The 14,566-nt window shown below is 49.6% G+C and overlaps 1 protein-coding gene across 1 annotated transcript in view; it reads left to right on the plus strand.

Annotated features, from left to right (window-relative positions):
- LOC121005363 overlaps window positions 1-11,576 on the plus strand; it is a 22,039-nt gene extending 10,463 nt beyond the window's left edge. Inside the window, exons 4-13 of the mRNA XM_040438053.1 lie at window positions 291-350; window positions 468-651; window positions 2,577-2,645; window positions 2,824-2,874; window positions 2,954-3,016; window positions 7,749-7,814; window positions 7,926-7,988; window positions 8,504-8,579; window positions 8,790-8,869; window positions 10,640-11,576. Of these exons, the coding sequence (XP_040293987.1) occupies window positions 291-350; window positions 468-651; window positions 2,577-2,645; window positions 2,824-2,874; window positions 2,954-3,016; window positions 7,749-7,814; window positions 7,926-7,988; window positions 8,504-8,579; window positions 8,790-8,869; window positions 10,640-10,956 (1,029 nt within the window). The 3' untranslated portion in view covers window positions 10,957-11,576. The remainder of the gene's footprint in view (window positions 1-290; window positions 351-467; window positions 652-2,576; window positions 2,646-2,823; window positions 2,875-2,953; window positions 3,017-7,748; window positions 7,815-7,925; window positions 7,989-8,503; window positions 8,580-8,789; window positions 8,870-10,639) is intronic.
- The last annotated feature ends 2,990 nt before the right edge of the window (window positions 11,577-14,566 follow it).

The following is a 14,566-nucleotide window of genomic DNA, read 5'->3' on the forward strand; positions in this document are numbered from 1 at the left end:
CTGACTCTTTGCATAAATGTCATGTAATTGTCGATAAAAGCCTTTGAAACGTATGAAGTGCGTGTAATTATATTTCACTACATCACAGAAACAACTGAAACAAAGATCTAAAAGCAGTTTAGCAGCAAACTTTGTGAAAACTAATATTTGTGTCATTCTCAAAACTTTTGGCCACGACTGTAGTGTGTGTATATATATACACACACACACACACACACTTGGGATGTGTATATATGTAGGAGTGTATATATTGTGGTGCCCAATGATTTCACTGTCTTCCTCCTTCTCAGGAATGGACGGTTGTGAAGAAGAATTCTCACATCAGCAAGTTCTACAACATGATCCGAGAGGTGGGTGAAGGGTCATGTGACTGGTCAGGTGACATGCTTTGTTATGGGTGGGTGGGTGATGTGACATTCCCCCCCCCCTCCTTACCCCCGGTGACCCGATTGACTTTTACTCTTCAGGTTCCCATCAAGTGCGGGGATGTGGCGGTGTTCTTCTCCATGGATGAGTGGGACTACATCGAGGACCACGAGGAGCATTACAAGCACGTGATGGTGGAAGAACCTAAGAACCCCATTGTCATCGTAGACGACCCCAAAACCGAATTCTTTCCAGAGACGCAATACGAACATAGGCCGAGCTTCGGTGAGTGTGGGGCGGGTGACACACCATGGAGCAGTCAGTGTACCACAGGGCAGTGCAAATCCTGCGCACACCAGGTTATGGCAGGAAAAGTGCCCTCCTGCTTTATGGCTACAGCTCCTGTGTAGACCTATATGTCTCCATGTAACAAAATGTGTGTAGTCTGATCCTGTGGCCACACGCTCCACCTGCCAGATTTATCAAGATCAATGGGTGCTGTATAGATTCCCATGTAATGAGCTCCCCCTGGTGGCGGCTGTATAGATTCCCATGTAATGAGCTCCCCCTGGTGGCGGCTGTATAGATTCCCATGTAATGAGCTCCCCCTGGTGGCGGCTGTATAGATTCCCATGTAATGAGCTCCCCCTGGTGGCGGCTGTATAGATTCCCATGTAATGAGCTCCCCCTGGTGGCGGCTGTATAGATTCCCATGTAATGAGCTCCCCCTGGTGGCGGCTGTATAGATTCCAATGTAATGAGCTCCCCCTGGTGGCGGCTGTATAGATTCCCATGTAATGAGCTCCCCCTGGTGGCGGCTGTATAGATTCCCATGTAATGAGCTCCCCCTGGTGGCGGCTGTATAGATTCCCATGTAATGAGCTCCCCCTGGTGGCGGCTGTATAGATTCCCATGTAATGAGCTCCCCCTGGTGGCGGCTGTATAGATTCCCATGTAATGAGCTCCCCCTGGTGGCGGCTGTATAGATTCCCATGTAATGAGCTCCCCCTGGTGGCGGCTGTATAGATTCCCATGTAATGAGCTCCCCCTGGTGGTGGCTGTATAGATTCCCATGTAATGAGCTCCCCCTGGTGGCGGCTGTATAGATTCCCATGTAATGAGCTCCCCCTGGTGGCGGCTGTATAGATTCCAATGTAATGAGCTCCCCCTGGTGGCGGCTGTATAGATTCCCATGTAATGAGCTCCCCCTGGTGGCGGCTGTATAGATTCCCATGTAATGAGCTCTCCCTGGTGGTGGCTGTATAGATTCCCATGTAATGAGCTCCCCCTGGTGGCGGCTGTATAGATTCCCATGTAATGAGCTCCCCCTGGTGGCGGCTGTATAGATTCCCATGTAATGAGCTCCCCCTGGTGGCGGCTGTATAGATTCCCATGTAATGAGCTCCCCCTGGTGGTGGCTGTATAGATTCCCATGTAATGAGCTCCCCCTGGTGGCGGCTGTATAGATTCCCATGTAATGAGCTCCCCCTGGTGGCGGCTGTATAGATTCCCATGTAATGAGCTCCCCCTGGTGGCGGCTGTATAGATTCCAATGTAATGAGCTCCCCCTGGTGGCGGCTGTATAGATTCCCATGTAATGAGCTCCCCCTGGTGGCGGCTGTATAGATTCCCATGTAATGAGCTCCCCCTGGTGGCGGCTGTATAGATTCCAATGTAATGAGCTCCCCCTGGTGGCGGCTGTATAGATTCCCATGTAATGAGCTCCCCCTGGTGGCGGCTGTATAGATTCCCATGTAATGAGCTCCCCCTGGTGGCGGCTGTATAGATTCCCATGTAATGAGCTCCCCCTGGTGGCGGCTGTATAGATTCCCATGTAATGAGCTCCCCCTGGTGGCGGCTGTATAGATTCCCATGTAATGAGCTCCCCCTGGTGGCGGCTGTATAGATTCCCATGTAATGAGCTCCCCCTGGTGGCGGCTGCAGGGAAGTTTCCACAGCCGTATGACTATGCTTTGATTTTGGGTCTTTAAGGCTAGCATTCAGTCTTAAGGGTACGTCGGGAGGCTGAACAGCCAGTGAATGTTGTAACTGTTCTGAGCAGCGCCCCCTATTGTCGGGAGGCTGAACAGCCAGTGAATGTTGTAACTGTTCTGAGCAGCGCCCCCTATTGTCGGGGGGCTGAACAGTGAAGAACCATTGCTTGAACCAGTCACCCCACTCACAATGGCCTTCCTCTGTTTCTCTTTCAGCTGACTTGGACTTTGGGAGTCCCCTGGACTTTCTCCCGAGCCCCGCCACTTTCCCGCCGCCGCTGACAGGTGAGCCTCCCTCTCTAGACAGTCCATTATAAGAGCGGGCCGCCCCGCTGTCACCTTCCAGTCCTTCTCCATGGTCCCTCTTCCTCCTCCTCCATCATTGATAGGAGTGTATAAGAATTGGTACCAAGATGGCGGCCGCCTCCATCTGCTGATCCTGTTCTTTGTGGTTTCTTCTCAGATAAAGAGGAAAGAGAAGAGATTGAAGTTCTTGAGATGAGCTGTGTCTCAGGTAAGACTCCTCTCGTCTGCAGGTAGGTGCTCGCTGTTATTGTCAGACCTATTAACTGCCCGATCCTTTCCTACAATAGAGGATGTCATTGACGAACCGGCGGCCGCCACACCTCAGAGGGAGAGAATAGATTCTTCCTCAGGTAAGTAAGCTTCAGAATTGGGCTGTTCCATTTGGAAGAGGGGGTATAGATACATAACAGAAGATGAAGGCCTTAACCCTTTCAGCCCCGGAGGTTTTTTTTGCGTTTTCGTTTTGCGCTCCTTGCCTTCCCAGAGCCATAACTTTTTTATTTGTCTGTTCACATAGCCATATGAAAAAAATTGCAAATGGGGTGAAATTGCAAAAAAAAAACAATTCCACCACAGTTTTACGACGTTCGATGTGCGATAAAACTGATCAGTTACTTTAATTCTACAGGTCAGTACAGATCCGGCGATACCTTATATGTATAGTTTTTCTGGTGGGAAAAAAAACCAGTTTTATTTTTCCCCGGTGCCTCCACAACGGCACTTACAGGAGGGTGTCACTGCCCCCGGACAGGAAAGCAGGAGCACATGATTTACAAGAGCCTCCTCCCCTTACCTATTCAGTCGTCGTTTCCTCGGCATGCGCGGGAGCAGGAATGTTCTACTATTCGCCCAGCCCCACTTCTTTACCCCACAGATTGTGGGAGGGCTGGTGCAGGAAACGGGTACCCTGGGGGCGCGCTGCCTCCCTTACCCGTTCCTCGGAGTAAGCACTGCGTGCAGGCATCCCCAGGCTCGCAATATTCCCAGGTAAAGGGAAATCGTGTGTGCTCCTTGGGCAAGAGAATCTCGCGATAATGCGGCTGGGGATAAGAGCGCGACTGCAGAAGAATTTAATGCATGGAGCTTGCTGAACGGATGTAGCGCTCACCGCCTGTAGTCTTGCTTGCCCTGGTGGACCCCGACACCGCAAAAAAGCCTGGAGATCCCGCTGCCTCTGCCCTCAGCCCAGTAAGCCTCCTCCCCAGTGGGACTTATATACTTCAAAAGGGCTCTCTCTTCTGCAGCCAAAAGACTTCCTCCATCAGGAATATCATGACTGTCTTGGGTCTTCTGACAGCTGCAATCCCGTTGGTCAGATGGACTCAGTCACACAAGGATCCTTCAGGCCTTCTTCCTGGGACGGAGCAAATTCCGCTCTAGAAAAGTGTGTTTATATTCAAAGGAGAAAACAATATAATAGCTGACTTCCTCAGCCGCAGAACTTTGAAGGAAGGAGAATGGTCCCTAAATTCTCAGATATTTCAGCTGATCTAGACCTAGATCTTTTCGCCCCAAGGGACAACAGACCAAGAGGCTTTGCTTCCTCTCTCATCAAGACCAGCCTTTATGGATAGATGCTCTATCCCAGCCATGGCCGAAGACTCTACTTTATGCGTTCCCTCCCTTCAGCTTGATTCCAAGAACTCTGAAGAAGGTGGAGGAGGAAGAGGCTCAAGTAATTTTCATTGCTCCATTTTGGCCAAGAAGGTCTTGGTTCCCCCTACTGCTCCGGCTGTCTGCGGGAATATTCTGGACCTTTCCTGCGATCCTGGACCTTCTCCATTTCATCCAAAGATAAACCAACTCAACCTGATGGCTGAACGCCTCGCCTTGAAGAAGAAAGGGTTGTCGGATGATGTCATTGCCACATTAATGTTGAGTCGTAAGCCTATAACATCCAAAATGTATTTAAGAACATGGAACGCTTTTCTATCCTTCTCAAATAATAGCCTTTATCCAGACATCCCTCAGATTCTTAGTTTCTTGCAAGCAGGATTGGATAAAGGTCTCAGGCCCTTTAAAGTACAGATATCAGCTTTAAGTGCTTTCCTAGATAAAAAATTAGCGGACTCCCCACTTATTAAACATTTTTTAAAAGGGGCTACGAGAAGGTTGCCTACCATCCGTTCCGTCATTCCACCCTTGGTCCTCTCAGTCTTGATGGAACCACCATTTGAACCACTGGATCACTAGTCACCTACAAAACAGTTTTTCTTGTAGCAATAACAACCGCAAGAAGAACTGGAGAAATCCAGGCTTTTTCCTACAAGCCTCCATATCTTACGGTCCTGTGCGATCGCATAATTCTCAGGCATTGTCCTTCCCATGGTTGTCTCCAGGTTTCATTGTGACCAGGAAGTATCGTTGCCTTCCTTTTGTCCATTTCCAACTACTGAAAGGAGATACGAAATTCCACCACCTGGATGTTAGAAGAAGCGTGTTATCCTACCTGGATGCCACAAATAGTTTCAGACAATCGGATCATCTCTTCCTCCAATACCAAGGTCCTAACAAGGGACAGGTGGCCAGAAAGTCATCCTTAGCCTATGTCCAGAGAGATCTTCATCCCCCTACCGGAGTTAGAGCTCACTCAACTAGGGCTGTCTCTTCCTCCTGGGCGCAGTCGGCTTCAGTTTCTCTAGACCAGATCTGCCACGTGGGCATCATTACAAGCTGGATATTCTTAAGAACCAGGATTTGTCTTTTGGTCGTAGAATCCTCTCTGCTGTTGTCCCTCCCTAGAGCTGATTACTCTGTTAATCCTCCTGTAAGTGCCGTTGTGGAGGCGTCGGGGAAAAGGGTAAATTACTCTTACCGGTAATTGGTTTTTTTCCAATAGCCTCTACAACGGCACTGAGTTTTCCCTCCCTTTTTTTTTTTCTTCCATTTTGTCAAATGATGTAATTTGATGTTTAATACCTTTTTTTTGTTCTTGTATCACTTAACTGAATAGGTAAGGGGAGGAGGCCTTTTTAAATCATGTGCTCCTGGGGGCGGGAGTAATTTACCCTTTTGTTGTCGCCATATTTTGACCCCTATAACTTTTTTGTAATTGTGTACGGAGCTGTATGGGGGGCTCATTTTTGTGCGGGGCGATCTGAACTTTTCATTGATACCATTCTGGGGTGTGTGTGGCTTTTTGATCACTTTTTATTACATTTTTTTGTAGTAAATGAAGCGACCAAAAACAGCGATTTGGCCATTTGGACCCTTTTTTCTGTTTTGCTGTTTGCCATATGGGGAATATATTTTTATACTATGGGCGTTTTCGCACATCGAGACACCCATGATGTGTATTTTTTTTTTTTTTACATTTTTTAGTTTTTTTATTTTGGGAAAAGGAGGGTGATTTGAATTTTTATGATTTATTTATTTTTTATTTATTTATTTTTACACTTTTTTTTTTTTTTTTTTTATAGTTCCCATAGGGAACTTTTTTCTGTTGGACTTTTCGGACGCGGTGATATGTAATATGTTTATTTATTGTTTATATATTTTATATGTAAAATTGGGAAAGGGGGGGATTTTATACTTGATATTCTGATGGCTTTTTTTTTTTTTTTTTAACTTTTTATCCCTTGTCCTCATTTTTTTCACTCTTTAAAGGGGTATTCCCATCTTAGACCATGCGGGCATATCGCTAGGATATGCCCCAATTGTCTGATAGGTGCTAGTCACACCTCTGAGACCCGCACCTATATCGAGAACGGAGCCGGGGAGCTCTGTGGCTGGAGGACCCCAGATTTCCCGGGGTCCGTCCACCACCAAGCGCTAATCCCCGCCTCTCCCATAGAAGTGAATGGGAGCGTGCCGCGCATGCGTGGCCCACACTCCCATTCATTTCTATGGGGCAGACGGCAATAACCGAGCCAGCGCTCAGCTATTTTCGCCGGACTCATAGAAATAAATGGAGGGCGGCTGTGCATGCGCAGTGCGCTCTCCTTCACTTGCGGGGCTCTGTTCTCGATATAGGTGCGGGGCTCTGTTCTCGATATAGGTGCGGGTCCCAGCGATGGGACCCACACCTATAAGACAATGGGGGCATATCCTAGCGATATGCCCCCATTGTCTGAGATGAGAAAACCCCTTTAATCCCTTGTCCTATTCACCCTGGTAGATCTCTATCAGGGTGAATATGACCTCACACTCTCCCTGCTGCCCTGTGCACACAACAGCAGGGAGGTTACCATGGCAGCCAGGGCTTCAGTAGCGTCCTGACTGCCATGGTAACCGATCGGAGCCCCAGGATTACACTGCTGGGGCTCCGATCACAAACTGCCACCAATGAGCAGGGGACCCTGTTGCCACTGCACCAATGATTTTAATACTGGGGGGGTCGGGGGAGGGCGCACTGCACCACCAACGATAATTACCTTTTAATACAGGAGCTGGGTGGTGTGTCGGCGGCATAATCACACAGCCGGCACCCTGCCTCTGACAGGGAGCTGCGATCAGCAGCAGTTAACCCCTAAGGTGCGGCACCTGAGGGGTTAACTGCCGCTGATCGCAGCTTCCTGTCAGAGACTGGGCACCGCCTCCTGTATTTGTATTAGACGTTAATTATCATTGGTGGCGCAGTGCGCTCGCCCCTCCTCCGCCCCTCTCTCTCCTCCATTGGCAGCGCGGCACAGGGGGGAGGGAGAGAGTGACTCCTTCTCCCTTGTGCTGCTGAGGGAACATTGCGTGCGCTGACAGCAGCGCGCTCGTGTTCCGTGATACTAGACTGCGCAGCCCAGTATCGAAAAAATGGAAGTCCCAGTACCGAACAGATACTGGTATAAAAGTATCAATGATTTCACCACTTTCCTATGGAGCCCTATTACAGGTAAGGAAATACTATGCAGCAGCCTCCTGTCATTCACAAAGACAGGGGCTGCTGCACACACGCTCCGGCTCCTCCGATCGCCACACGGTGGAGCCGGAGCATAACCGAAAGCGCGCGCTTTTGGTTTCCAGTGCGCTCAGATGCTGTGGTCGGGATCGACCACGGCATTTGAGGGGTTAAATGTCCGCTATCTGCATTACTGTCGGTTGCGGACATGAGCTGTGGTGTTAAAAAATGGCCGTCTGTTGGTATTACAGGAGACAAGGATGTTGGGGGTCGTTTGGACGTCGCCCGGAGCCCCGCGTCACCCCCAGCCCAGAAAGGTGAGCTTACACATGAGAGTATTCTCGCAGACTAAAGGTTTACATGTGGACGCCAAGATGGTGGCCACCTCCATCTGCTGAACCTCACTCTCTGTTTTTGTGGTTTCTTAGAAAAGCAAAAAGAAAAAAGAAAAGATGACATAGACGAAACTCTGGAGGTGACTTGTTGTACAGGTAAAGCGTCCGCACCGCAGCGCAGGAACCCTGAGCCGATTTTCTGATTTCTCATAAAAGGAACCCTCCCCATCCCCCGCATCTCACAGCTGTAGTCATGTCTCCAACCATGGGCATCTGATGAAAAACTTTATTCATCCTGCACATTCGCTGTTCTGTTTCATTTTCAGCGTCTGCGCAGTGAGATGATCTTCAGAGTACTTGTTTCCAGAGGCCCATTCCCAGGAGTCGGCGCCTGTGCAGTGAGCCTCTGAAGACAAGTACACTGAAGATGAAACAGCGGTGCATGCGCAGGATCTCAGGCGCATGCACTGCTGAAGGGGGAAAAAAAGCACCGAGCTGTCGGGTGAGAGAAGGACGGGGGCACGGCCAGCTTGACTTGGAGTGCCCCCTTGGCAGCCAATTTGCGTACGCCGCCTAGACGTCACTGGAGACATGATGAGGTGAGGGGTGGGCGGCTGGGGAGGCGTTATGGTGGGGCCAGTTCCTTTAACATCTGATATTTCTCCATCCAGATGATGACGACGACATGCCTGAGCCCCCGAAAAGACGGGACGCTTCCCCGAAAAGACGGGACGCTTCCCCGAAAAGGCGGGACGCTTCCCCGAAAAGGCGGGACGCTTCCCCGAAAAGGCGGGACGCTTCCCCGAAAAGGCGGGACGCTTCCCCGAAAAGGCGGGACGCTTCCCCGAAAAGGCGGGACGCTTCCCCGAAAAGGCGGGACGCTTCCCCGAAAAGGCGGGACGCTTCCCCGAAAAGGCGGGACGCTTCCCCGAAAAGGCGGGACGCTTCCCCGAAAAGGCGGGACGCTTCCCCGAAAAGAAGGGACGCTTCCCCGAAAAGAAGGGACGCTTCCCCGAAAAGACGGGACGCTTCCCCAGGTAATGAGTTTTACTGTACGATGATGGAAGGTTAAAACTTCTGTATTATTAACGGCTAGAAGAGGGCAGGCTGCAGTTCTGAGCTCTGCGCCCTCCTGCAGGGGCACGTGCAGTAGTAAAGAGGCACATGCAGGTGCAGTAGTAGTAATGGTGACGCAAAGGCATTTGTAGGTGGGGTAGCAGTGGTAATGAAGGGCCACATTCAGGTGCAGTAGTGTCGATACAGGGGCAGATGTAGTAGCGATAGTGACGGATACAGGGGCTTATGCTGCAGTGGTGGTGACGACAAGGGGCAGTTGTAGAGACTTATACAGGCGCAGTAGGAGTGGCGATAGTGAGGCGCAGCAGTAGGAGTGGCGATAGTGAGGCGCAGCAGTAGGAGTGGCGATAGTGAGGCGCAGTAGTAGGTGGCGCAGCAGTAGGAGTGGCGATAGTGAGGCGCAGCAGTAGGAGTGGCGATAGTGAGGCGCAGCAGTAGGAGTGGCGATAGTGAGGCGCAGCAGTAGGAGTGGCGATAGTGAGGCGCAGCAGTAGGAGTGGCGATAGTGAGGCGCAGTAGTAGGTGGCGCAGCAGTAGGAGTGGCGATAGTGAGGCGCAGCAGTAGGAGTGGCGATAGTGAGGCGCAGCAGTAGGAGTGGCGATAGTGAGGCGCAGCAGTAGGAGTGGCGATAGTGAGGCGCAGCAGTAGGAGTGGCGATAGTGAGGCGTAGGAGTGGCGATAGTGAGGCGCAGCAGTAGGAGTGGCGATAGTGAGGCGTGGCGATAGTGAGGCGCAGTAGTAGGTGGCGCAGCAGTAGGAGTGGCGATAGTGAGGCGCAGCAGTAGGAGTGGCGATAGTGAGGCGCAGCAGTAGGAGTGGCGATAGTGAGGCGCAGTAGTAGGTGGCGCAGCAGTAGGAGTGGCGATAGTGAGGCGCAGCAGTAGGAGTGGCGATAGTGAGGCGCAGCAGTAGGAGTGGCGCAGCAGTAGGAGTGGCGATAGTGAGGCGCAGCAGTAGGAGTGGCGATAGTGAGGCGCAGCAGTAGGAGTGGCGATAGTGAGGCGCAGTAGTAGGTGGCGCAGCAGTAGGAGTGGCGATAGTGAGGCGCAGCAGTAGGAGTGGCGATAGTGAGGCGCAGCAGTAGGAGTGGCGATAGTGAGGCGCAGCAGTAGGAGTGGCGATAGTGAGGCGCAGCAGTAGGAGTGGCGATAGTGAGGCGTAGGAGTGGCGATAGTGAGGCGCAGCAGTAGGAGTGGCGATAGTGAGGCGTGGCGATAGTGAGGCGCAGTAGTAGGTGGCGCAGCAGTAGGAGTGGCGATAGTGAGGCGCAGTAGTAGGTGGCGCAGCAGTAGGAGTGGCGATAGTGAGGCGCAGCAGTAGGAGTGGCGATAGTGAGGCGCAGTAGTAGGTGGCGCAGCAGTAGGAGTGGCGATAGTGAGGCGCAGCAGTAGGAGTGGCGATAGTGAGGCGCAGCAGTAGGAGTGGCGATAGTGAGGCGCAGTAGTAGGTGGCGCAGCAGTAGGAGTGGCGATAGTGAGGCGCAGTAGTAGGTGGCGCAGCAGTAGGAGTGGCGATAGTGAGGCGCAGTAGTAGGTGGCGCAGCAGTAGGAGTGGCGATAGTGAGGCGCAGTAGTAGGAGGCGCAGTAGTAGGAGTGGCGATAGTGAGGCGCAGCAGTAGGAGTGGCGATAGTGAGGCGCAGCAGTAGGTGGGACAGGCTGGTGCAGTCATGACTACCAGTACTACTCCACCAGACTAGTAGCAGCTCTCACGGTCTTGTTCCTCTGCAGCAGCAGATGCGGTAGAAGAATCGGAGTCCGCCAGCTCGGAGTTGTGGATTGCACAGGACGGTACAACTTCTTCTACGTGGATCCCACAAGACGACCCGAGGCCCAAAGGACGAAACAGCTTTAAGTATGGTAAACATGCTGGCAGAATCCAGTGTCCGGTCAGCCTGTCCGGTATCACCATCTGTTTACCGGAGCAGCCCCTGAAGAGAGCAGAGTCCGCACGGGACCCCCGCTGTGACCTCTGTGACCTCAGCTTCCCTGATAAATACGAACTGGATCTGCACCAGATCACACACAGTAAGAAGCAGCGGCTGTGACCCCCTTACAGCGGGAGAGGCACGGACAGAAAACCATGAAGGGACTGTGGCCGCACCTGCCGGCTTAATGAGCCTCGTGTGTAAAGATGGCGTCACGGTAAAGTCCGTTTTTTGTTTTGTTTTTAAAAGCAACTTCAAGATGGAAACCATTAGCAAACTGTTTGCAGCTGAGCAACGTTTTTTTGTTGTTTTTTTTCTCGAACACGCCACTGCATCCTCCTCCCACTAAGTGGGAAAGCTGGGTGATAACCAATATGGCCTCCCCCGTCTGTCACCGTAGTGGTCGTCACCCAGCTTTCCTATAAAAGATGGAACCAAGAAAATCAAAACACTTGACAGAAGAGGACGATTCGGGAACTTGCAACTGGTGGGTTTTCATCTTTACTCTGTAATGGATTAGTTCTGCCTGGGACTGTGCGCTGTGAGGGTTAACCCTTTGTCTGCTCCCCAATAGTGTGTCCGTAGGTTAACACTTTGGGCCTGGGCTTTCGTTTTATTGGACGTTCTGAGTCGCCATCAGGGATCGGCGACTTTCAACTCCCAGCATGGACACTTACTCGGCTGTTTTCCGTGGATTCTGGGAGTTGTAGTTTCAGAATAGCTGCTGACCGGGACACAAATGTTAGCAGACTTTAAATGTTTTTGTTTTTTTTCTTTTAAACATTTTAATCCTGTATTTTCTGCAGTTTCAATAAAAAAATAAAAAAAAACTATTCTACAGGCTGTTGAGATGTAGACACTCAGGGGGGCCGTGGGACCACCTCTTACCTGCCCGGGTCAGCCAGTTGTACCCCAACTCTCAAGCATGATGAGGGGGGTGCGCTTGCGTCATCCCGGAGGAGGATGGGAGTTATAAACCTCCTCATAACACTCTTAAACTAAAATACTTTGTTACAATTCCTCGGCTTGCTGTCAGTGAACAGAAACATTTAGTGTTAACGGTTGCCTAGTAGTGCGAGTTTTTAACCTCTGGCTATAGACACTAACATTTCCATTCACTGATAGCAAGCAGAGATGCTTCAAATAGCAAAGAACGTGTTTGAAATCTCGGAGGAAATGAAAGGCGGCAGTCGTAGCTGGGAATCATTTCATATACATATTTATAGATATATATTTACACACATACAGGTCATGTACAAAGCTACATCCTAGACCCCCTGCGGGTTCCACCACGGAAATAAATACTCCCGCCCCTAACAGTATTACAGAGGGATCGGCGCTTGTTACACTGATGCCAGGCGGCTGCTCAACGAGCTGCTAATATCCACCGTCGCAAAGGAAGGCTTAAAAAAACACAAAGGTGCACACAAAAATAGAAATTTTTTTTTTGCAAGGCAGCTGTCGTCACGACATCATATTTCTAAATGGCAGGAATTTTTTTTTTAAAGTTTAATATTATGCCGGTTTAGTTATATTATATCCTTTGGTACATCTGGAATTTCAGTGGAATACATTTTTTTATTTTTTTTTGCTGATGTGGATGCAAAATTCATTCGAGATGTGAGTGAATTTCATCTTCTGCAATTTGTTTGGCGGTAAAAGCAGAATTGCTGCGTTATGGATTCCGTGACGCAATTCCGCTTTTACCACCAACCAAAGCGTGTGCGAATTTCAAAATATGAAATGATCGTAAACTGCATAAAAAAAATAAAAAAAAAGTCTGTGATGACAAGACACGGTGCGATCTGTATTTACAGGAATCGTAGACTTCTATAAAAAGTTAATCTGATATTTTCTATATAAAATACAATTCAGCAATGAAGGGGTCAACTCTTAAAAATGTGCAAGGGATGGACTAAATGTAAAAAAAAAAATCCTTTTTTGGCAACACTGGCAAGCATGGAAAAAAATTAGATATGTAATAAGAAAAACGACTAGAACGAAGCTTAATACGGGCAATTCCTATTACATGAGATAATACCACGTGGTGGCCGCCCCAACGAGGAGGAAACGCAATATAAAAGTTAGAAAACACGTAAATGATCTGCTTGCGTCGATACGTAATAATACATTACAATGTAAAGTGCTAGATACAGTCATACGAGACGTCTGATCGGAGCGTCCGAGGATTTTCTATCATGCACAAGACTGTCCACAATCTGCGGATATCAGCCATCTGCATGCCGCCATCTTATTTCTCCCTTCTGCAAAAACAGACAAGAATAGGACACGAATAGACCACGTGCCACCGAAATGAATAGGCCAGAAAATAAGAATTTTTAAAAAAAAAAGTCATGTGCATGAGGCCTTATTGTGCAGTTTTCATTATAAGGCTACATGCACACGAACATTGTTTATTTGCGTTTTTTTTGGCGGATAGGATGCGGACCCATTCATTTCCGCATCAGTATGTCCGCTCCGTAGCCCCGCAAAAAAAAATAGAACATGTCCTATTCTTGTCTGTTTTAGGCATTGTTACAATGGATCTGAAAAAAAAAAAAAAAAAACGGATGGCATATTCAAAACACATACGGTCGTGTGCGTGTAGCCTAAGAATGATGAGTGTGAGCTTATATGCCTCCTGGCGTTCAGACCTGCGATACAGTCTCCCACGTGCCACAGGTGATCGGGGAAGCTTGGTCCATTTTTTTTTTTTTAATGATCCAGTCAAGGTAAGGCAGCCCCTTCCGGTTCAAGAAACTTCCAGAACGCTTACCTGGTGCCCTCCTCCGTCAATGTCCGGGCTCCTCTTCTGCCGTTTCTCAAGACTGCCTGGTGCATATGGTGCCTTCGGTAGGCCGAGGCCCTTCCTGCTGCCCTTGGATTGGCCAGCATAGCTCACATGAGCAGTCTTGGCCAATCCAAGAGCAGGCCGCAACTAAAACCGGAAAAAGGAGGTCACCAGGAAAGCGTTCTGTTTATTTGCCAGTTAGGCTACATGCACGTGACCGTGTGCCCCACGTGGCCATACAGCGGGTCCGCAATACACTTTGGGTCCACGATGCGGAATGCACTTCACTTCAATGGGTCCGCAATCACGGAGATACGGAACGAAAGCTTCTGTGGTGTTTCTGGCCGTGCCATTGCACTACTTTTTTGCGGTGTGGACAGTCTGATGCAGATCGCGGACTGCAATTTGCAGCATGGAGCCCGAATGTTCCTGTGCATGTAGCCTTAATGTGATTTATTTTTTCTTTTACCGGAGGGTCGCTTTAAAACCTTGGCATGAGCGGTGCATTGTGGGATAAAGGATATGCAGATTCTCTCTCTACTGCCATCTAGAGGAGGCAGGGCACTACAGCTTTCCTCCACTTAGACGGGAGCTAATCTGCAGCTCTCCGCTGATTCACTTAAAACTTTAAAAAAAACTTAATAAAATAATGAATTTTAGGTGTAAAAATAAAATTTAAAAAATCAGCGGAAGGGACTATCGAACAGAAAATAAAACTAATGGTCAGGGAAGACATAATGAGAAGATGCGACTAAATTTCTCGGTTCCGCTAACAGGAATAATAATGGCGCTATCAGATACATGGCAAGAACAAGAAAAGGCAAACTCGTCCATGAGCCTCGCCGGGAAGAAGATGGAGGGAGCAGCCCACTGAGAACTGTGTAACACCAAGCCTCTCCTGTGGGGGCACTGCAGGCTTGTCACCTTACTCCACAGATT

This window comes from Bufo bufo, chromosome 6 (assembly GCF_905171765.1).
Source record: "Bufo bufo chromosome 6, aBufBuf1.1, whole genome shotgun sequence".
NCBI lineage: Eukaryota > Metazoa > Chordata > Amphibia > Anura > Bufonidae > Bufo > Bufo bufo.